At 36.3% G+C, this 24,638-nt stretch overlaps 1 protein-coding gene across 3 annotated transcripts in view; it reads left to right on the top strand.

Annotated features, from left to right (window-relative positions):
* The window catches only part of BBS9 (Bardet-Biedl syndrome 9), a 285,582-nt gene extending 260,944 nt beyond the window's left edge, over nt 1–24,638 (top strand). For all 3 annotated transcript variants that reach the window (XM_032707850.1, XM_032707763.1, XM_032707681.1), the window contains one exon: nt 20,931–24,638. In XM_032707850.1, coding sequence (XP_032563741.1) covers nt 20,931–20,977 — 47 coding nt within the window. In that variant the 3' untranslated portion in view covers nt 20,978–24,638. The remainder of the gene's footprint in view (nt 1–20,930) is intronic.

Below are 24,638 nucleotides of genomic sequence, written 5' to 3'. Positions count from 1 at the left end.
GACAGTGGACTGTTCTTTCTGGTAGCCAGTTTAACTTTTACGTTTAAAACTGAGAAAATGCATTGAATCAACTCTAACGAAAGTCTGAGACCTACAACAATGCATTTTTTCCATGGAATTTTAACTTTCAATGGGCTCTGTATGACTTTTAAACAAACTAGAAATCTCGCTGGGATAGAGAAGGGGGTAAGGGACTCGTGCCAGTGGTGCTTAGTTCTTCCTTTGGAAACTCGTTGATAGGCCAACAATACATTGGTTATTGAAAGCAGATGAACTTTTTTCCCTGCTGTCTGCAATGATGACATTACCTTGAGATAAAAAGGAATTGCTGTAATAACTCTTACTTTCTGTTTCCGTCCTGTCCATCATATTTTGTATCTTGTTTATATACGTTTTTGTTTTACTAACCCACCAAGAAGCTGGATGCACTCACTAAAAAAACCCCAACCAACAACCCCTAACAGGTCTTTTGTTTTTAACCTCCTTCATATACATTTATCCTTTGAAATTGCCCTCTCTTTTTTAACATGATACTGATAATCTTCTGTCTTCTAAGTAAGTAGTATAGAGGGAATATAATGAGAAATTCTGTTCTGTCATAATGAAGAGGCAGGTGGTTTCCATTATAAGCTCAGCTGGAGCTTCCTTCCATGCCAGCAGCTTCCCACAACTGACTGCCCTTTTTGGTGGGGAGTGTGGAGAGGAAGTGGAGCATAGCCCTGACAGATAAAGGATTACTCAAATGGCTTCTGTCACAGTTTGGGGATTAGGTTCAGTTATGAATCCATGTATTTTGTGAGTCCTGTTTGTACTTGCGACAGTCATGAATGAGGACGTTCTGCTGGCAGGAACTTGGCACTTGAGGAGCAGAGATGGAAGCATGGTGTCTGGAAGGGTGCAAGAAGGCAATCCAACTATTTCGATATTGACTGTCTCTCACCTGCTAGAACAATAGAGCCTTTTATAAACAGAAGTGTTGTCTGTACCTGTGCTATCTCGTCCTGGGCCTGCTCCAGGAGGGAAGACTACGTGACTGGTAGAATTTTTGGAAGAGTCTGACTGGGGGGGAAAAAATCATAGTTTATCCAGATGTGACCACTTAACCAAGAGGGCCAAATACCTACTTGAGGTAGGAAATTGATATTCAGAGGTGATAAGGCTTATCAAGACACTTAGAGGAACTATTAGAAAATGGAGAGGGCAGATGGCTGGTCATAATCCACAGGGACAACAAAGACAAAGAAGGGGCAGGAGACAGATTCAAAGGGCAAAATTAAAGCTAAAGACAAGGTACTTCATGATAGCATTTTCTAGAACAGAAGAGAGGTGAATGAGGCATGAGATGATATGATAGAGACATAGAAAAGCTTGAATGGTCTGGAGTCAGGAGAGATAGAATCATGGAATGGTTTGGGTTGGAAGGAGCCTTTGAAGATCATCTAGTCCAACCCCTTGCCATAAGCAGGAACATCTTCAGCTAGATCATTTTACTCAGAGCCCTGTCCAACCTGACCTTGAATGTTTCCAGGTATGGGGCATCCACCACCTCTAAATTGTTCAATGGTTCTCAAAATACTAAACTTAGGGCCACTAGGTGGTATATCAACCAGTGGGTTGCAAAAAAAATACAGGGGATGCCCTTCTACATGGCATATAAATTGCAGTACAGATTCCTGCAGGATGTTGTGGAAACCCAAAGTGCAAATGGCTTAGATGAATTTTTGAAAAAAAATGTCAGTTGAGAACTACCAGCATTCCTGTGATTTTATTTAAGTACTCTTTGAACGTTTTATTTTTTTTCTCAAAGAAAGGTTTAGTTTTAGGCAGAAACAAAAGGCATAGAAGGAAATGGGAATCAGGAGTTACTAATTTTTTTCTAAGAAATTGGATCATGCTTAACTTTAAACTTGTGAGTACTGACATAGAAATAAATGGAAATATGTGTGTGCTAAAACGTAAGCATAGATTAAGTTCTTCCCTGGTTTAGTGCTATGGCGTGTGGCGGCATGTGGCACTATGTGAACGTGTGCAATTGCAAGTCAACAGATTTTTTTTGTTTCCCTAACTATTCAAAGTGAAAATAAGTGTAGTCATTGCCAGAGAATAGATTTTTTTTTTCCTATCGGTTAATTGGGAATTGGAATCGATAAATAAGGAATAAGACATGTAGCTAGTTTGGGGCATAAGAAAATAAAGGGGTGGTCAACAAAAGCATTTCTTTCTCTCCCCACCTTGCCCTACTGCCAGCACTGAGCATTATCTGTCCAGCTTGCAAGGGCAATGAAATGTGCTTGCTTTATGCTTTCTGGAGATAAATTGTAAGCGCCTATTTGACTCATTTCAGGTTCCCATCACAATGCTAAAAGACTGTGAAGGAACATTATGATAATCACATTCCAGTGAGATTTGTGTAACCCTGAACTCATTTGAGAATTTAAGTTCTATACAGAGTTTTGAAATTATGTTAATCCATTTTGCTTGATGGACAGGTTGTATTTTTAAACAAACATGCTGTGTGAGCAACTTTAAGCAGGCATTTGGAATCTAGATTTTACTTTAAGCCTGAAAGGTAATTGTGTAGGAAGAACTAATCCCAAAGTTAATTAAAAGTGGATAAATTAAAATTACAAGATACTAGATATCCATAAAATGTTACAATGGATTGGCTTATTTAGAAACTATTTATGATATTACAGTTTTAAATGCATTTATATGTACTAAAACATGCATTTGCTAGAAAGAAATAGGAATCACAGCTTTTTAATTCAACAGGTTTCTTTTAAGGTTAACAATAAAATAAAAAAACTAGTTATAGCCACAGAGAAACATTAAAAAATATATTAATCTTTTTCTTTAAAGGTTTTATTTTGAAGCCATTTTTATTCCTTTGTATACATTCATATTGAAGGAAATAATCAGAATTATAGCTCCAAACTTTACGAATTTTTTCCAGCTTAATTTTCTTTATATTCCAGAAATAGCTGGCCTCTGTGTCCCTGGTTTTGGATGAACTTCCAGTTTATTTACACAGCCGTTCTTAAATTTGGCTTTCTATTTCAGTGATGGAACAAATCTTTCTAATTGTTTGAAAGAGTTCAGCAGATGCTTCAAACCAGAAATATTGGCTTAGCTGGCAACCAATCTGACCTGTGGCTTAGGTAATAGAGAATGTATTGCCTCATATCCTTGCCTCTCTGGTCACAAACTGCAAACTCTGCAATATTCTTGTTGTTCCTTGGAGGAGATTGTTTATTTTTATTTTTGCAAATCAAATATAAACCAGGTGGTGAAAGACTAAATAGCCAAACTGTAGTCAGGAAGTGGTTAGAAACAAAGCAACAGTAGCCTGTTGATTCTCAGCCAGGTGACCTGACTGGGGGACCTGGTCCCAGTATCTACGTATATCTAGATTGCTAAGCTGCTGTCTTTAGTCTACAATCTTGCCTTCTGCAGAGCAGCTGCCAGGAAGGGCTGTAGAACTTGAGGCTATGGTAAAAGATGATGAAGATGTGGATGTAACTATGTTCCTGGTATTGTTCTTGGTTTGTTGATGAACATGGTAAAATGATATTCTACTGAAATGTTATGTTTACACTCCGAATTCTATTACCTTGGCTCAACCAGTGTCCCACAGAGAGCTTGCATTGCTCTGTTCCTGTCTGCCATTTAATCTTGCAAGTCTGGCTGAAGATTTTACCACCAGCCACAGTCTTTGGTCAGTGTCATCTGTCAGAAGTGACGGCAAACCACCCTTGGTTCAGTAACAGCATAAAATTGTGGTCTTCCCTTTCCCTCTTATGCTCCTGATGCAACTTGGTGCAACTGTATTCCCGTACTACTTGTTTTCCTATATCATGTGCTCAAAAGATATTTTTAGGACACTGAACAAATGTACAGTTTGTCTTTATCTCTCTACACATTACTCCTGAGTGCTTTGTAATTTCTTCTTTTTTGATAAAGTATGAATCTTCCTTAACAAAAAACTGCCATTGTTACTGTCTTACGACATTGAAGTTGAGGGCTTCTGGGGAAGTATGTCTGCCAGTGCCTTCTGCTGAAGAAAACATCAGTGTCCTTCCTAATCAACAGGGACCTTTCTGGTATGAAGTTTCAATGTATGGAGTAGCAAATTTAGTTTAACAGAACTGTTATTTTATAAAGAAAATTATCTTGCAGTAGAATGACTTACTGAAGCAAAGCTTTTCGTATAAGTCAAGTCATCTGGCTTTCTAACATACTTTGAAAATAAGAGAAGTCCACCAGACTGTTACATGTCCTGTGGAGACAACTCTGCTGAAACTGCAAAAGCACAGTGTAGTGAGTGTCATTTCTGTCTACTTCATTCCATAAGTGCTCCCTGACAAATGGGGAAACTGTCCATGTTGGGCATAGTTTGCTCAAATATGTGCAAATAGACTTAATCCTTCTAGTACTGGCAAATTGAACTCGCTATCCAAGCAATGACAATTCCAGTAGACAATGTGTGTTATATTCAAGATTGCTATCTCATAGTTTGTATGTCACTAGACATGAGATTAAGTGCTCTGTAATGTGCATATTACAGCTATTTTTTTACTTCCTCTTGTGTTTTGTTTGATGTAAAGTAGAGATGAACAAAAGCAGATAATGATTTCAGCACCGATGTATTGCACATGTATGTGGCTGGAAGCAGAAGCAAGAAAAATTTGGACCTAGAAATAAAGGAAAATTTTGGACAGAGAAGAATAACTTCCTTACAGATGTGAATCATTTTTCACTTGAAGCTTTTACATCAAAAAACTCAACTTGAAGTTAAGGACTTGTTGAGTAAATTATTGGGTGAAAGTCTATATTCTCTTATTCCAGGCATCTGACTAGATGGTTGTATTGAGATCATCATAGTTGAAGCCCTTCTGCTCTTTAAAATCTATGAACAGTGAAGGTTGCTGGCACATGTTTTCGGGTTACCATGCTATGTTTTGTTAAGTGATGTGCTCTAGTGAACAGCAGCATTCTAAAGGTTGCTCAATAATACCCAGTATTCCCTTAAAATACACAAATTCTGCCCAGTTTAGCTCCAGCAGGTTTTTTGTAGGTCTCTAACAGAGAGTTTCACCAGCACAGAGGTATTCTGTGTTTGGTGTGCATGTGCCAGATGCATAACCACATCTTCCTTTCCCCGCTGAGCCATTAAAGAGTCATTTTGGTGATACACGTTAGTGTTGTATGGTAGCAGCTGAAAGAATCCGACATTGTGCTGATGCTTTTGAAGAGGATGACTGTCAACTCGGGGCTTCATCTAGAACTGTATGTTAAAAAACCCAAACCCAAACCCTCATTATTTCCTTTTGAAAACAAGCACCTGTTTTGCAAACCCCTACTAAGAAATTTTGGCTCCATAGACTCCTGTTCTCTCCTTTATTCTGTGTGCAGCAGCCCGCTGAAATTGGTTTCCACCAGTTTTGTAGAAATCTCTATGCCTGAAGAGAGGCCCAGGACCAGAAGGGTGAGCAGGGAGGTTACAGCTCTCTTAGTCACCTCTCAGTGGGCTGGCAGAGCTGTCTGTGCTCAGGACACGTGGTGGAGATTCCAGCACTGGCACTTGGTTTGTACATGTGCATGGAGGTAACTGTAGGGGTCCAGTGTGTTAATCATATCCACGTAGGGCAGAGCTTATGACCATCATGTTCTGTTCTACAGAAACCTGAGAGTGACATTGGCCACCTCAAATACCATTTTCTTCCTCATTTCAAATGATGCAGTTCTCAGTACCACCTTTCTACAGAACATTTACTATTAGGATGGAATTTATGAGGTATTGAATTCACCCTGCTTTTAAAATTACGATTGCTCTTATAACCTTTGGCATTTTATAAAGCTGGTGGCATAAATTCTAAACTTGTTTTTTAAGTTTAATATCAATCTCTAATTTAGAAGTACTTCCTTATGGACTGTTTTCCTAGTAGAGTATGTAATTAAATGTCATGGTGTGGGCTTTTGATTTTGAGTGTGTTTTTGGTTCTCAAAAATTTCTCATGTAAAGCTACTTTTATCAAGGGAAAATCATCAATATCATTTTTTTCCACTGTGGAAATCACTTACCATTTCAGTGAATATCTCTGAGAGACAGATGGACTATAGGAAACCAAACTGAAAATGCATCTATTGAAGTTATCTGTTGTGTTTGATGTGAGTTTGTGTAAATATGGCCTTACCTCAAAACCACCCTAATTTGTGGTTCTTGCTTGGGAAGAAATTTGTATATGTGAAGGGTAGCTACATGTACTGTGAGGTGAGATGATAGGAGACATGAGTGGCCTTAGCTGGGCAAACCATGGAAGAGGAAGTATATAAATCTGACAGAAATCAGGAGTAGGAATCAGCATAGGAAATGAGACTTTGTCATTTCTGTTATTCTTCGTAACTCCAACTTGTTTTATGGTGACATTGCCACTCTGAAACTTAGTGAAAAGTTCCTTTATTTGCTATATTTCCATGTTTTGATATATCAAATACCAACATTTTCCATAAAGCAAGCATTCCACTTCCAGAAATGACTTAATGAGTTATGGTTACAGAGTATATATATGTATATGTATTTGTCTAGTACAAGTACTGAAAATCAGACTTAAAAAATTCTGGTTCTTTATTCTAGCCTCTTGGCACTTCAGTTTTGTATGCAGATTTCAGAAGAACTGCCTTTGTAAGTTTAGGTGTCAGTTCCACTCTTTGGCAAGTCAGATTTTGAAGAAAATAGCTGTTCTTACAGTCCTAATTTTAGTGTTTGATACCAGCCACCAGTCAAATTTAGGAGATTATTAGGAAAATAGATAATGTGAAGTGGGAAGAATGAAAGACCAGCAGAAAGTTACCTGGTCTTTTTAATACTTCCAGCTGTTTTGAGTTGATTTATGGCCTTTATTTTATTTCAACATGTTCTGCAATGAGCAGATTTACCATGTAAGCCTCTGCGTTATCTTTGTTTTTCTTTCTCACTGTTGAAATTCAACATAATGAGATGTAAACTACCCTTTTATCTTCTTCTTACTTTTAAGTTAGCAAAAAATGAATGTGGTAAAAGTTTTGTTAGTAACTTGTTAATCTTTAATGACTGTAAATGATGATCCTATCTACTGTTTACAGTTTTAAAGAAAGTGGTCTAAGGATTGTCTTCTAGCTATCAGATCACATATAAATAACAGTGATGGTTCAGAATTTGGCAGAGTGAATATATGTGTGTACGTGATTGACTCATTATATATGATCATATAGGTATATTGACATCATGGTAATAGTCTTCTTTTTAAGTTTTAATCTTAAGTATATTATCCTTTAGGTTTTCATCAGTAACCTAAGGAATTCGAAACAGAGCTGACTTTAAAAAATTTTCTGTTTTCTTATAGATAATGTCTGTTTGCAGTGTAGAAATTGTACAAGTACAGAACAGTTCTGCTAGGAAAATGAGCTTAGTGTTCTCAGTTTAGTCCAAGTTGGACAACACATTGTTTGGCACGATTAAGTGGCCTAGCTTTAAGAGAAGTACGAGACTGAATAAGCATAGAGGTTTTATTATTTGAGTGAGCTGAACTGTATGCATAGAACGATGAGAAACCCTTGTGCTGCATCCCACCTGCTTTCAATTGCACTGCTTTTATAAGCATTGGATTTGCAGTTAAAAAGTCTCCTAGAGAAATGCTGTTCTTTCGCATTGTGAATAGATGAAAGGATGCAAACTTCGCCTTTCACATACTGGATTTGTGTAGACAAGAAAAGTTGTGTTTTATAGAAACATTGATAAAAACATTAGTGCCTACATTAAACAGATGACATTTTCCAGAAAACAAATGTGAGATATTTTATATTCAATAGACAAATAATTTTATGTTGTGTATTGCTCTTGTGCCTTGCCTATTGAACAAAACCTACTTTTAAGGGAAAATGCCCTTTTCTTAGTCCAAACCTAATGACTGCTTAGTAAAATGTTACTTTCTGTTGAGGTACCAGTCTTAAATTTTACATTCAGTTCCTCTGAATTCTAATGTTAAGAGGGGTGAAATTCAAGCATTAAGGAAGAATTCATTCCAGTCCATGAAAAGTGTTACTTGTGTTGAAAGAATATGACAGAATAGACTGCCAGTAGTGAGCTTCCCTTTCTGGAGGTCTTCAGAAAGAGTCTCGGTTGCCAGTTGGAAAGTATTGGCTCAAAGATAGGATTTAGTCAAAGCATGACAGAAGTCCTCGATCTGGTGTGTCTGATGCTTTGCTCAGAGGTGGTGAGCATAGTGAGCTGAATTTTCAGACTATGATTGCAAGAAAAGGTGGGATTATTAAACAATGGCCTTACAGTTGACTCATGGGTTGAAGAGGAGCTATTGGATTTCATTTCAAGAGAAAAATGAAAGAGACTTTGTTCTGTATGCAGTTCTGTCTTGGACCTAAAGTTACAATGCACAGGGCATTTTAGATGGCTTGAGCCTAAGCTGAGGTTAAATAAATAAACTGTGAAGTTAAGTGTAGTTATCAACTGCTCAATCCAACAAAAAATAAGGCAGCCTTTTTCATATAGTCTTGGCCTTCTTGGAGGTGCCAGAGGAGGAACTTCAGTATTAAGGGTGTTGAAAATAGCTAGTAAAGCAGAAGCCAATGCTAATAAACAGTTTTGGAAGTACTATGAGTGGTTTAAGCATAGTCTGGATTATTGTTATTACTGTGTTAAATCACAGCAATCAAATAGCCAAGCATCGCTTTGAATGATTAAGTGGAATGACCGTCAATGAAAACCCTTCAGGCTGTATTGCAGACACGGGGATGGGTGTGGTCACGGTCAACTCTCCCAAACATTACTTTGGATGCTGTTGCAGATACAGAGCAGGGTGTTACATGATATTTTCAGGATCTGGCAGATTTTAGTTTGGTTTGGATATTTTTTATGTATCTTGGCAGGCATGCACATCCCTGCAGCCATACAGCAATCTGCATTAATGGCTGAAGTAACACCTACTGGTGAGGCAAAGTCAATCAGCAACAGGCTGCTGTTGACTCATGGCTTCAGTTGACTCATGATCCCATTGAGCTTTAAGGGTCACTTTTGTTCCCACCCTGAAGCCCAATGCCAGTTTCTGTCATGATTTGATTAAGAAACTAGATGATGTGCTTTGTGGACAAATGAGCAAGGGCTTTTAAGGAAGATATGGTAGAGCCTTGTATTATTTCCATCAGTTAAGTAAGTTAATTAAAATTATTTATTCATGTTTTTGGTAGTACATACCCAAGGTTTTAGATAGATTACACTAATCATAGAACTGTAGAAGTTGGAAAAGACTTTTAAGATCCTCAAGTCCAACCATAGAGTTCAGTGTGTCATTGAGTCCAGTACAGAGCTCAATGTGTCAAAATGGCACAGAAAGATCTCACAAAGAAAGTGATTTATTTCAAACTGTATTCATACTTTATCATATTCCTCATATATTTCTGTCTTTCCCGGAAGAACCTGGAAAAACAGATGAAGCTTGAAATCTGGCAATGCCAGATCTGGGCATTGTCATATGAAGGTGGCATCATATGCCATGTAAAAGGATTTTTAAATCATATTTAAGAGAAAGAATAAAGGAAGAGAGCATTTTGATCCTGGAATTTGGAAAGTAAAGAAGTATTAGAAGCATTTCTCTGGTGTCATTCAAAACAGTCTTGGCTTGAAAGGGAAGCAGCGTTGCAGCATCTCTGAAGATAAGTATCTCAGTATGATCCAGTTTAGTTTTACAAACATGAAGTCATTTAACTTGTCATCCCATGCATGATAGTGATAGATAGGAGAATAGCTGCTTTCTTGTTCATCATCTCTAAATTAAACTTCTCATCTTCATGTACCATTGAAGGAATGGCTTTCAGACTTTCAGAATCATGCATTTCTGCTGGCCCATTTCCTTCAGAAGATCATATCTTTGCACCTTTAACTGAAAATACTGTAAGAATTATGTTTATTTTCATGTTTAGTGTGATTTCATGGGCTGCAAACCATGACTTCATGGATGAGACATTGGAAAACACTCTTCCCTTCCAAGTAAGGGTTAAACCAAAACTCATCTATACCTTATCTCGCATCTCCTTTCAAAACATCTTACATGTTAAGTATATTGCCTTTCTTCCAAAAAAATACTGATTACAGCAACAAGATGTATGAACTGCAAATGCATTGGGAGAAAAGCAATACCATCCAGCTTGTTGCAAGATCCTAGAAGAAGCAGATAATGGGCAGGCACAGTGGGACCGTGCCTGCATTTTGATAAATCTTCATCTGCTGTATTTATATTTCACTTTTGCTGTAACAGAATGTCTCTCAGTAACATTTCTCTCACTATAATTTTGCTGAAACTATCACCTTGAGACGTTCCAATGGGGCTTTTGGAGCTCTATGTGAACTTTGATGTAAAGCTCTCCTGCAGTGAGAGATCAGAAATGCCATGTGTATAAGCAGAGACTCCTTTGAGAACACTTTCTTAGGAAACAGATGCTTTTCTGTCTTCAAAGTTTTAAACAAAATTGTATTAAGTTAAATGTAATATAGGATTTAGATATTTCCTCGAGTGATGTCACCAGATTCTTTTTAGGCTTATAGCCTTCTACAAAAAATCCATATCAACATTACTTGCAAGTTACATGCTCAGTAAAATGCAAATATATATATATATAAAATAAATTTGCTTCTAAATGAACATTGTTATCAGGGAAATCTGATTTTCATACTTCAAGAAAGATAATTTATTTGCATTAACTCATAATATTTAATTGATGATATTATACTACTCATCAGAATAAAAAGAGAAAATTTGTTGGCAGCCTAAAAAACCATATAGTATGAAAATTAGGCTCTACTGCAAGCATTTACATGTTTGAGAATTCCTATAGGACTCCTTAAGTTCCATTGAATTACTTATCCATAAACCACAGTAAGTGTTTACAGTACCTGACCTTAAATCAAGGATTTTATTTTTTTTTTAACTATCTGTGGTATACTCTTTAAATATGCTGGGATTTGGCATGTTGTTTTAAAATGTTCCAAGCCACTGATGTTGTTTAAACTTCCTCCAAAGTTGGAGAAAGCTGCAGTGATTGATAAATTGAAACGTTGCACAACAAAAGACCTCCTTCTCCCTATATTTCAGTGTATTTTCTGGAAATCATTTGCCATATTGGATCTTTTGGAGCTTGTTTTCTGATTTAACATGTTTGTCTTTGGTTTCTTAGCTTTGTGTAGGCACTTACCTTATTAGTAAATGAGGAAATAGTCAAAATTAAATAACTACCAGAATTAAATCATTGGCTCTTCCTAACATTGTTAATGTCAAATTCTGTGAGAAGCCTGTGATCAAGGAGTTTGTCGTGTTGCACTGTAAATTCACGTTGTTTAGCTGACATGAATTTATTTTGAGCAGTGTCCTTGAAGAAAACAGTAATTTCAACAGTAACCTGTGTTTGTTGTGGGAATCCCTTAGCAGTGACATTTCCTGAAAATTTGTAATACTGAATAGGCTGTCTATAAAAGTTGAGTATGTTTTCCCTAAAGTAACAAAAAATTATGAAAGCTATATTGGTTTCCTGCAGTCTGACTGTACTTAGTTTTTATTGCTTCCTGAGCCTATGAGAAAATCCATAAGACATTTAAAACTGTTACTTTCATCATTCCAGCCTTAGATGCGGATGTGTTGGCTTTTACTCTCTTTCTGGAGGTGCTAAAAGGCTCAGTCCCACAAAGTGCTGCCCTTCTTCTGCTTCTGCTGATCTTGGTGTGAGCTTGGAGGGCCTAGAGATTTCTAGTTGTTGTTCACCTTTGGGCCATAAGGATCCTTAATTGGATCATCAAATCTCAGTAGCTTTACAATTTTTGTTGTGAGTACTGAAATTGCCATTATACCTACTATGGCCAAGATATGCCTGGAAATATTCAGGGGTGTAGCAGGGGGTAACTCTACTCCCATCTGTATGGGACAAGACTGTTAGCAGTGGAAAAGTAGTGGAAATAAGGAAAATTACATTACAGGTTCTTACTGTGTTAAGATGTTAAGAAAGTTTAGAATACATATCAGATAAAAAATACAAACTGCTTTTACACAGTAGTTGGACCATGATCCTTGTGGATCCCTTCCAACTCTATGATTATATGATGCACTACCCCCCTGAAAAGTCAACCTTTGCATTTCCAAAGACAAAATTTTGGGGAAAGCAGGAAATGGGACCAAAAAACTCTCAAGACAACAACAAGAAAAACCAGATACAGATTTTTGTGAGCAATAGAAAGGAGTAAAGTGTCCATTTAGAAAACACTTCATCTGCTACTTTAGTACAGGCTCTTTTTATATTGTTCTTTTGCTTTTAAGCCAATGTTGAGACTTATCAAAAGATTGCACTAGGGAGAAACTTCTTAAAGCATTTTCCTCGTATACTGTAGCTTAAAAAGAATGCATGAAATTCAAGATTGGAAAGTATTATACAAAAGTATTTTTTTCCTTTGTTTTTTTTTAAATACATTTTCCCCCAAAACCTGCTTCTCTACCAAAGTCTTTTTTCCCACAAGACTCTAAAGGAAAAATGACATCAAATGGTAAAATCCTGTTGTATGTTATTTCCAGAAGATCCATGGAAATCTTGAATATGATTTTATCATTTGCACTGTAATGTTCCGTTTTAACTAGGAGCAACATACTGAAGAGTATTCAGTTGCTGAATACTTGACAGTAAGCAAAAGCTGATGTTTCTGTGAATATTACAAAACACTTAGGAATTTGTAGCACCTCAGATTTGCTGTACAATAATAGAAGTTAGAAATGGAAAACTCTTGTTATATCAGCTTGACATCTCCCTGACACCACCAGATTGTTGTCTTCATTGTGGTACTAATTTGCAAATGTCATAAGCCGTGTGGCTTCCACCACTCCCCTTGGGAGAATACATGGCATTAAAGCAGCCTTGAATATTCCTTTCCTTGACTTCGTCTTCTTGATCCTCTTTCATGTCTCTTCATTGTACTGAAAAATTCCTGGTGTTGCTTGCCTTTAGCTATTTTGTTTCTCTCCCTCTCCTCTTTTCTGTTTTCCACAAAGTCACACAATTATTTGTGCTGTTCTTTTTGGAATTTCTTCTGTTTTGTTACATCTTTCTGGTACCGAGGAGCCATGGGTTTATGTGTACTGTAGGCTATAATGAACACTTTGGAAATCTTTACTGGAGAAGCTGATGTTTGTGTATGAAGGTACTGAATTGTTATGTGGCCATACGAGATAAACTCGCACAAGAAGCACAGCACAGGCCCTAAATACAAGTCTGTATCAGATTCTTTATCCATAAAAAGTTGGGGTTTTTTTCCCCTATAAACTTATTATACTTTTTATTCTATGTTTTACTGAAGATGGTGTTGGATAAAGCTGCCTATATTTTGCATGGATGTATTGTAGATAAATTTGTTGAAAGCTTCATTCTAACAATTATATCATGCATATTAAAGGAATAACTGCATTATTTTGACTTAAGTTACGCAGGTACACAGTATCAAGAGTAGAAGTGTGTGAATAACTAGTTGTTTATGGTTTTTTTTTAGGTTCTGACTTGAAGCAAAAAAGTTGGAAAATTTGTTATTTTGGGACAATCTTCAATGATTTTTTCAGGTTTCTTTATTTTTCTCCTCAAGTGAAGTATTTCACTTAGACTTCATATCTGCTAACTTATTTTTTTAAAAAACCCCCAACATTATATTCAAGGAAGTTTATTTGCAATACTTCAGTGGGAAATGAAAATTCAAAGGATTTTGAGAATATCAAAAATACTGTAATTATTTACTTTTTTTTTTTTTTAGTCAAATTGATCTGCCACGTTGGGAAGAAATTTGACCTCTGAATTTGACTGCTTTATTTGACCTGTATTTACATATTTCTAATGAAAATAATCTCATCTGAAAAGTTTGCTCGGTATTAGCTAAAATTACGTCACGTAGATGAGGAATGCTTGAACTTATACTAACAGGGAGGTTGCAGGTCTTCAGATGTCAATTAGGAGCCACAGCCAGCCTCTAGGAGTAGGAGTTGACTGTAATATATATATTGTATCCGTGAAGAATCTTAGATCTTCCTGCAGGCAAACGCTGGGTGGTTGTTTCCCCAGAGTGGGATTCACTGCCATTCATATGAAAATGGTGGAAAATCTTGCCCTAAAGCTAACCTACCCCTGGAGTTTTGCCTATCTGGCATGGTGATTGAAGATAAAGGATTTGTTAATAGTCAGCTGACTGGTCATCTGTCTGGGATGTCAACAAAACAGCACAACGAATCAAGCAGGCAAAAGACTGACTACTGTGGCATTACTTCTCCCCAGGAAAAAGAGAAGAGTTACCTCCACACAAAAAAAGACCCTGTCTTTAATACATTATAATCTGTCTAATCTCAATATACATGGTCCAATATTTTTTTTCTGACAGCAAATTATTAAAGACATTTCTGAAAGACTTAATAGGATTATGGGTTGCAGTGAATGGGATGATATAGGCATGACGAAGAATAAATTGAAGCACTGGCATTTGTGTGGCCATAATTAATTAAGTTTTAGATTTGTATTGTGCATATTTGCCTTAGAAGCCACTGAATTAATTTACCACCCTAACAAAGGCTGATAGCTAATTAGAAAGAAGGGAGGTTTGGTCACTGAAAAGCAAACTAATTTTTAGGGATTTACTTCCTGGAAAGAAATATTTCTTCCAGCTCAAATGTGTAATTTGTGACTTCTTGTGGTCATCTCTAAATGAAAACAACTATTTCTCAAAAACTTTGCTAGCTTTCCTAGAAAAATGTCTAGGATTTGATAGGTGATTGTGATAAGCCAGATATTTGGAGAAAATAAGCATTTTTTCCTCCAAAATTTTAGCTTCATTGAAATTACACTTCCTACAGTAATGATCAATGACATCATTTTAGGTAGGTAACTGCTTATTAAACAACCAGTCATCCTCCAACCATATTCCATTTTCTCTGTAATAACTTTTTGATTTCTTTTTTTTTGATTCCTAAACGAAACTTAAAACACTGTTATTAGAGTGCTGCTTACAGAGCTCTACATTGCTTCAAACTAACTAGCATCCCATTCCTCTTTTTCTCCTTAATATCTCTATATGTAAGCTAGATTTGGTATCTTGGCAGCTCCTTGTTTCTTAGGCAATGTGTTTATTCCAGCTGTTTGTGTACGGGGAGTATGTGTATGTGCAAATTGTATTTATAGTATATGTGTGTGTGACTGGGGTCAGTAGAAGAAGCAGCTGTGTGCTTTGGGAAATTTTGGTCATCTCACTGGACATTTTTCCTGATGTTCAAATTTGATGACTTTATATTAGAAACGTTTCATATGTCTTGTGCATTTTCCAAATAGGAATCAGGAGAAAGACCTAAAGAAAGTATAGATTGCTGTTGAGAGCTAATGCCTAGAGGCATGAATGCACAAGAACTTGTTTAAAAAGTTGTTTAAAAGGTAATTAAAAAAACCTCTGTGTAGACACTTGGTAAATGTTGCCTTTGTCATTGTTATCTCCTTATTAACTCCATTGTGTTACAGGGCTTCTACAGTCACTAGTAAGTCAGAATGACAAAAGGAAGATTTTAGCAAGGTTTTTGTAAGTTTTGTGGGAATAGACCCTCCTCTTTCCCCAAGGTTAGAGAAGCCCCTTCTACCCTGCTATTTTGTGGCAGTTAGAAATTTAGCAGTTGATAGCTTCATATAGGTTGGATTTGTCATGTTAGTCGCAGTTAGCAGGGGGCATGTTTAGAGTGATGGAAACGGTTGTTTCACATTATCCATCCTGTGATGTATATGGTCCCTTAGGACAAAGCAAAGTTTACTGAATGAAGTCCTTTCTCTCAGTCACATTACTTCCTAAATGAAAAACAAATTTATTTGTTTTACACAATTCTTTAATGAATGAGTCAGTCCATGCTTCCCGCTCATTCAGCTACCATCACTCCACTTTCAGATACAAAAATCTGAGCATTTTAAAATTATGTTTGCAGGGATCAGTGACTCATTGGTGACTTGGGGAGGCAATGGAGAGGCTCACTCTCAGTTTATTAGCCTATAAAAAGTGATACAGAATACCAGTCAAGTCCTGTTTCTCTCTTTTAGACAGTGTAGGAAAGTTTGTAGCTTGTCCATTGTGGTGATCAATCTTCTGCACTGCACTGAAGTTAATGATTTTACACTAATCCATTCTGCACTCCAACTAAACTGGGTTAGTTTGTTTGGAATAAGCAATACACTGTTACTTTCTTAGACTACTGTAAACCCCTTTGGATTGTGCTCATGAAATGAAGATTAAATACTAAGAAAAAGGAAGCTGTATACATTTCCTCAAGCAATTTATAATGATAAAGAAAATTATTAGCAGTGAATAAATGGGCATTCTTAAAAAGAGAATTATGATTTTCAGAAATATGTCTTGAAGGTGCTGGGAAAGATCTGTCATCTTTTGTTAACAAAAAATCAAAAAGCTATTAACTTTGGTCATTTGGAACATTTAGTTCTAGATCCAAAATTTTATGAAAAACAGTTACTATTAAGCAGTAGTTTGTTCTAAAGCTGTTTTATGTCAGGTCTAGACATAGCAATACTAACCATTAGGCCATGAGATGGTGTGGTTTTTTTCCCTCTTTTAGGTGGGAATAGCTGAAGAACAGGGTGCCTCCCTTCTCTAACTTAATCTGAACTCAAAATAACTTTTGTCTTGTTATAACAGCCCTTTTTCTGAGTCACTGTATGAAAAAGAGACTGGAAGTATTGGATATTGCAGATCAAACAATTCAAAGCCAACTTTGACTTAGTTTTATGCATGCTTTAGAGTAGACTAATGTACAATAGTATCCAGGAAACTCAGCCAGTAATTCATATGAGTCCAAAATGTTCTCCTTAGGATGAATCATAGCAGCATAAATGATAGGATTGGAGAAGATCCTTTAGGTCATCCAGTTCAAAACCTGTGTATCTTCCTTTTCACTAATCCCCACTAGATTTGGTCTACCCTATTTCTGCAATCTTCTCATATCCTTGACTCAGCCACTTCCCTGGGTAGTTTCTTCCATTGCCTAATTGTTTAACCTGAGCATTTTTAAACCTTACACCATCATGCTTAGTGTGAACAATTTATGACTACAGAAAATGATCCTTTCTCCTCCCTTCTGCCACCATGATCAAATACCATCTCTCCCTTTAAATGTGTCATTGTTTGTTTTTTTTTTTTTTTTTCCCCTCTAACTACATGAATAATAATTCCAGGAAAGTTGGGGTTTTTCAGCTGTCTTTGGTGCTTCTGTCACGGTAACTGATTTTCTTTGAACTTTTGGTTTTCAAGGCGCAAAAGTACATTCTGATCTACAAATGAACTTTCTGTGACTCAATGATATGTGTGTATTAATCATGCTTTTCAAGAGGCAAATTAACATGACTGAGGTGTTCTGTGTCTTTGTTTATAGGATCTGATTTCTGAGGGTGCTGATGTCCTCTGATTAACAAATACACAAAATCTGAGGGATTTAAGTGACCGTTTTGATGTCAGATATACTTAATAACATGTTACTAATCAGGTTATTAATTTAAGCATGTATTTGGACTCTGTTTTGAAAAATGACCTCCAAACTTTCTTGGAGTTGCATGGAGTTGCCTACTGCAGAGTTAAAATTTATCACGATTATTTCCAAAAGCAGCTTCTCAGTTTGTAGCTGTGCTGATAAATAGAGATATAAACCTTTTAATATATATATTTTTTAAGTGTGTGTGCTCAGACCAGTGTTATTCTGATAATATTTTTGGATGAACTATAAAATGAAACATTGAGAACTTTATAACAGGGGATATGAAGATGAAAGGAAGCTCTTTTTTTCCCTGATGAAATGTTGTAAAGGAGACTTAATGTGCAGAATTTGTTATTTATACCCTGTATTTTTTAGGATCTGCCTAAGCTTGTCAGAATATGCTGATGAGAAACCTCTCTGATGTTAATTATCTCATCTGCTATAATGTAGCATGTGCCAGTTTGATCAATGTGACATTTATGTTTTTCTCCTAGATGACTAATAAATATTTCATGTTGAAAAAATACAGGGTAGAGGTGAGAAGGCTGGTTATTGCAAGCCATGTTTTTATGATTCTATGCTACCTCCCATTTTGGAGTTGCACAATAAAAATAGCTGCATTGTGTGCCTCACCTGTCAGCTCACCTCTCCCACAGTTTACACATGTAGTTCTTTGATCCATGCCGAAGTATTCCAGGTTCCCCTATAACCATATATAATGCTGTTGGGCAAACTTTTGTAAACCTGAGGTAAATCCCACTATATAACTTCACTTCTGCCAGTCCATAATTACAGTTAATGCATTAGGTTTAGTGGATCCACCATGTTTCATGAGCTTGAAAGTAACCATTCACATGGTTCATTTTGATATGGCAGTTTGTAGAAATAGACACAGGGGTCATTTGTAAGAAATTGATGTCAGGGAAGTAACTGATTTTGAAAGCAGGATCTTGGGCAATAATTTTTTGGCTCAAATAATTTTTTTTTTACATTATAAATTTATAATTACATTTTAATTTTAATATACCATGTTTTCAGCCTAGTAAAGGAAAAGATGCATTAGGATATTAAAAGCTTTTCATGAAGCTTTTTTTAAACCTCCCTTTCTTATTTTCTGTTCTGTTATGCTTCTTAGAGGTCCTCTAGCCAGCCAGTTCTCAAAGGCAGGGAGGCTGAGAGCACTGTGCAGTGGCAGTATCATGTCTTAAGTCTGCAATGCTAATGCACAGATTAGTAGACTCTCGATCTCTGGTAAATCTGCAGTCATTCTCTTCAGGTACAAAGAGCTGACTATAATCATAACTCCTTTTTTCTGTTTCTCATCTGGACTATGTGCGAGTCCAGCTTTTATAAGAGTGTGCAGCAGCCAGTTTCATAATTCTTTTACTCTTTTCCTTGATTATGGTGGGAAAGTAAGATATTCTCTGGTAGTTTTTTAATGCAGAGCTGTAAACAGCTGCAGATGTGATTTCAACAAAACTATGTAATCAGGAACAGTATTAACTGTGAGTTTAGCAGTGTTTTCTACACTGCATTGAGCTACATGGGGTATATTACTGCAAATACATGTCTTAAACAACTTTTTCCACTGTGCTACTTCTGGAGGGCTTTTCTCATGAAGTATCTGTGTTTAATTTTGTTATTTCCACAATGTATTTCAAGTGGTATCTCCTTTTATCTTCTCTCAGATCTGTTAATTTCTTAGTCCTAGAGCACTATTCCTTTCTCCTCCTCAGCGTTTTAAGCTCGTCTTGGTTTCTTATAATCCACAATTTTCATTATCATGCTACCTACCTCCTTCCCCATGATCATTAATGAAACAAGATGGGACCTGCTGCTGGTCCCTTTGGTATCCCAGCATGTGCTAAGAGTTTCGAACAAAAGAACTGCCATTTGAGGGCTGACCTTTGGAAAGGCAAGTCAGCTCTTAACGTGGTATTTTTAGTTGTCCTTAAAAAAAAAAATGTAGAAACTTCAGTAAGGGGAACGTCTTAGCCCCTTGGGGCCTTGGGCTTCCAGCTGTTGCTGAAATTTTACTGCTTTAGTCTTTTGTATCTCAAGGCTTGAGATAACATTTGTTCAGTTTAGTACCATCACCCATGAAAACCACTGTAAATACTAAAATTCCCGAGCACCAAAAACATTGGAAGTGCAAAGTAAAAACTGGAAAAGAAATCTAGATGGTTTTGATCATGTGGAATAGAACAGATGTAAATGAAAGCATAATTTTTTATAATTATGCAGGTTGTTTGTGCTGAATTCTGTGTGAACATTATTGTGAAAGCAGTTAGGCTGACAGGTGACTGATGGCTTGGGTTAGAACACCTGGATGCTCAAATTTTATTCTACTGACCTGCTGGATCATTTTGCTAGGTGTGTGGGAATTTCAGCCTTCTTCAGAGATGGCTCATAAGGAAAAAAAAAGATACCAAAACAAACCTCATAAAATCTGTGTGTAATTTTTATTTAATTTATCATTTGGAGATGATTCCAATTTATTTTAGATTGCTTTATATTAATTAGAAAAGGATTTAAGTTGAATTGTTTTCAGCCTAAACTAGGTGTGGATATGTAAGAATCTGATGGGCGAAATAATCACTTTTAATTTAAGTCATGCAAATATGTGTGTATACAAATTTGTGTGATTATCCACTGTTCTTTTTCTCCCTAGATATTCCAAGCTATTTTTATGAGTTTCTATACTCTTTTCAAATTCTGTCAGGTTAATTATTGCAAATATTATTATCCTATTCAAGACTGATTAATCTCTTGAACTAATATTTAAAAATAGGAAACTCATTCTCTTGGCTTAAGGCAAAACTTATCTTCAGTACAAGAGTTTGGCTTTTTTCCCCTTCCCCAAGCTAATACTCATTTATATATATACATGTATATATATGCGTACATATACATATATATACACAAAGTATATCCTTACTAATGAGTTTATGGAGTCAATTTTCTATTGTTTTGCAATTTGTATGAGTTCTACCCGGAAAAAGGGACAGGAAAAATGCAAGGAGGTTGGAGTAACTGTGTCTCAGATCGTATGCCCAATTGTTCTGTCATTTTTTCCTGATGCAAAAGTAATTTATGATTTTATAACTTGGGCTGTTATCATCTATGATATGTATAAAAGAGGTGGTGTAAAATCGCCTTTTTTGTCTCAAGTTTTTATATTTTCTGAACTTGTGAGTGCTTGAATTTGCAAGTTATGCATTTTTATCCCGTTTTGCGTGTAATAAATTGTTTCCTCCAGCTATAACCAAGGCTTTCACAAACTGATGGAATCAACAATATAGTGCATGTAATTGCCAAGTACACTGAATTTTTAAGCATCTTCTTTCTGCTTTACAGGTTTGTCTGAGGATGCAGCAGAGGAAGCGAAAAACCATGAAACCTGAAGACAACCCTCAGGAGGAATTTCTATCTGATGTCTGATGCATTTATAATGCAGTAGTACTGATACATTTTAATCTGTACTGATTGCAGTTTCCAGAAGGAGAGGACTGTGCTAATTTATTAAAAAAAACCAAACCAAACAAGTTACCTTCTAATAATTTTGGTTGGGTCTCCCTTAACAACTACTAGCATCCTTTCCATGAGCAAAGTTTAAGCACTTACCTAACTGTTGTAGGGGTGTTGTGTTGTATTTTACAATATATCATCCCTTTCTAAGGATTCAGTTGATTGATCAAAGACTGTTTACACATAGTTAAAAGCAGCCTTTGTTTCAGGATATGTTTTATCTTTTTTAAAAAGATATTCTGAACTGCACCTCCCTTTGAGATTATATTAACATTTGTTATATCACAGTTTTGACAAAAGATAACTATCTCGTTTCCTCTTGTACTAACGTTCACAATTCCAGACAGCTGAATTCACTACCAGAAGAAAAACTGGTAATCCATCAACTCTTTTTCTCCTCTCTCATTGCTTATACAGACTCCTGCTCTCTAGAGATATAGAGTAAAATATGGTTACTGGACATAAAGGGCAAACCCTTTTGCCATTAACTATGTCACTATGAATGGGAATAAAGTTTACACTGTAAGTACGTTGAGCACAGAAACACATGGATCTTTTTATGGTTACCTGTGTTTTTCTTGTCAATCAGTCTGTTCTAGTTATGGGCAAGATTTTCAAAAGTAACTAACAATTTTCGAGTGCCTTAATTTTTATTAATCTGATTGGAGGATGCTTTGAGTGTTGTGTATTTAGAAAGTGGTGAGTATTTGCCTTCTGAAGGTCAGGTCCATGCAAGGTAATTGAAATGCAACGCCCAGCAACTGAGGTGAACTTTGAGAGGACCTTGGCCTAGAGTTTGGAAGAGTCAGGCTCATGTCTGGATTTCTGAGACTGAGTTAAGATATTACTAAAATGTACTTGGAAATGAAAATAACTGAGACCTGGGTCAGATGTATAAACAGCATTTGAATGAGCTTTCTTCTGACTGTTGCTGGTTCATACCAAAATACAAGTTGGCAGTCTCTTGGATGGCAGATAGAAAATGCACTGATAGTCTCAGTTTAGTTTCTGGTAGATGCAATTGTCTGAGCCATCTCCACAGTCCATGTTCCTGTTGATCTCCTCAACAGGGGTTCACCAACTCCTGTTCTAGCTGTAGAATAGGCCCCTCCAACTCACTTTTGTTTTTGAAAATCACAAGAGATTGTGACAGTTGCTGTGGTCGATGCTAGCTTCATTGTGGACAATAAGGAGACACTGCTTTTCCAGAATGTCTTTAGCCATCAACCTTCATCCTCTCCATATCTATTTTCAACTTCTTTGCATCCACCCCTGAAACAAAACCAGCTTTACACTACTTGTGTATTTGCTGCTTAACCCTCTGTTCCTACTCTAGTTCAGTAAACGTAACTGTTTCAAGGAGCTTTTTTAACATGTTAGCTATTAAATAGAGCTCAGTAGCCTGGGAACTGGGTAAGGCCTCTGATACTTCTAGGGCTGAAGTGAGCCATAACTCTCCATAAGAATGACTTTGTCCCCCAGGAGATCTCAGATATCTACAAGTTGTGGGGCCAGAAATCTTGCTTCTTTCTCAGGAAGGAAAAATCCTACCCCCTGCTTGTTATGGAGTGATTCTGCTTTCTGAGTTTTCTTCACTCTGATCCCTCCCCCATGGTTTTTGTCAGGAGGGTAGTATCCAACTCATTGTCAAGATACCCTGCTGCTCTGTGAAAATTACACAATAAAATAATCTCCTGTAGTCTCTGAACACACCTCAGTGACCAAAGAAAATCCATGGAGAACTAATCAATTACTGTAGCTATTAGGCTTAAAAGTTAACTATAGATCTCAAATCTTCTTTTGTCCTCTTGTCAGTGGCTACTAGGTTATCTAGAAAAATCAAGCACAGTTACTACCAAAAGCCATAATTGTGTGGAATCCTGGACCAAAGAATCCTAAGCTATAGGCATATAATATAACTGGAAAGTACACTGCTATGAGACTTCTTTGAAACATATTACTCTGTCATAATTCCCATTATTGAATGTGATCCCAGTGCTCAGAGCTGTCGGGCTTCATTGGGTTTTTAAGGTAAATGACGAGTAGGCACTCAAGTCAATTATATCATCCACTCTTATTTAAGTTATTTTCTGTCATTTTAGGATGTAAGGCTCAGAAGCCCTCTTATTTGCCTTTTCCGCTCCATGCTTTGTAAAATAAGGTCTCATGAGAACAGTTTTACAAAAAGGGGAAAATATACTGGTAATAAAGAAGGGGGGAAAGAAAAAGATAGAACTGTCTATAGTAGTAATGTATGACCTCTTTGTATATTGTGCTAAATTGCAGTGTTTGAGAGTATCATCAGAATTTAAAAGTTACATTGAGTAAAAATTACTTAGTTTCCCCCAATGCCAAATAGTCCATCTAATTCAGAGGAAGGAAGTAATTGAAATGTAGTCATTTACACAGCAAGCTAAGAGGAAATATTGTAAAGTAATTCTTAGCAGTTCTCAAATGTAGTTTGAATTTTTAAGAAAGTTCTTTTTGGCTGGAAGAAAATCAGGCCAATTACAGGAAGTTTGGAAGCTAGAGAGTTGGCCAACTGAAAATGTAAGGAAACATTGTTCAGGGGGAACAAATGTTTGGTTCTCATCAGTGATGTTTCTGAGGCTGAAAGAGACATTGCTGCCCAGTCAAACTATTCTGAACAGGATTTTAGAGTAATGCCTGGTCAGCTGTTCCAGTCAGCTTAAATATGCAGTGTATCTGCACGTTTAGCTATTCTAGTAGAATTTTATATGATTAGGTGGCTCATGGACAAAAAATAATTTTAAATTATAATTTTATTGAAAATAATTTGTTATACCTAAAAGGGATTTTGTGACATTTTCGAAATCACGCTGTGAGTCATGGCATCTTTATTATATAGAACTTTGAAGTACATTTTATAAAATAAGTCCTAATACAAAGTATATATTTTTCTGTTAAACAGGTAAATACTTCTAAAGATTATTTTCTTGGTAGAGTTTATTTTTGGAATGTTATTATCCAAGGGCTTTTCTTTAATTTTGTTTTTCTGCTGTTGCATTTTAGAAAAACAGATTAAAACAATTACTACTCTGAGGACCAAAATCTGGAGGTCTGGACTCTGCTGATCTTTTGGGCTTTGTACACAATGCTGAGTTCAAACTAAGACTGTGGTTTCCAGCTCCAGATTGATTCTTCCGTCCAACTATTATTCAACTATGACACAGAAAAACAACATTTCTCTACTTTCAAGGGGTTGGGTTTTGCTTTATAATGTCTTGTTGTTTTCTCTTCTTCAGCATTTACTGTACAGCGAGAATTAGAGATCAGTTTCACTATTCTTGTATTGCTTGTAAAGATTAATTTACTGCCATAAACTGAAACTTGCTGAGCAGAGATTGTATTTCTATGTGAAGTCCTTCCAGCATAAAAAAAATAGTAATTACAGAGTATGCATCATATTAAATAAGTATATTTCCTTCTTATCAGAATATCCTGTTTATAAAAAATCTATTAAAAGAAAAACACTGCAAAAGTGCTGTAAAATATGTGACATACTCCTGAAATCAA

This window comes from Chiroxiphia lanceolata, chromosome 1 (genome assembly GCF_009829145.1).
Source record: "Chiroxiphia lanceolata isolate bChiLan1 chromosome 1, bChiLan1.pri, whole genome shotgun sequence".
Taxonomy (NCBI): domain Eukaryota; kingdom Metazoa; phylum Chordata; class Aves; order Passeriformes; family Pipridae; genus Chiroxiphia; species Chiroxiphia lanceolata.
The sequence above is the reverse complement of the archived record's forward strand: the minus strand, read 5'-3'. Positions and strand labels throughout refer to the sequence as shown.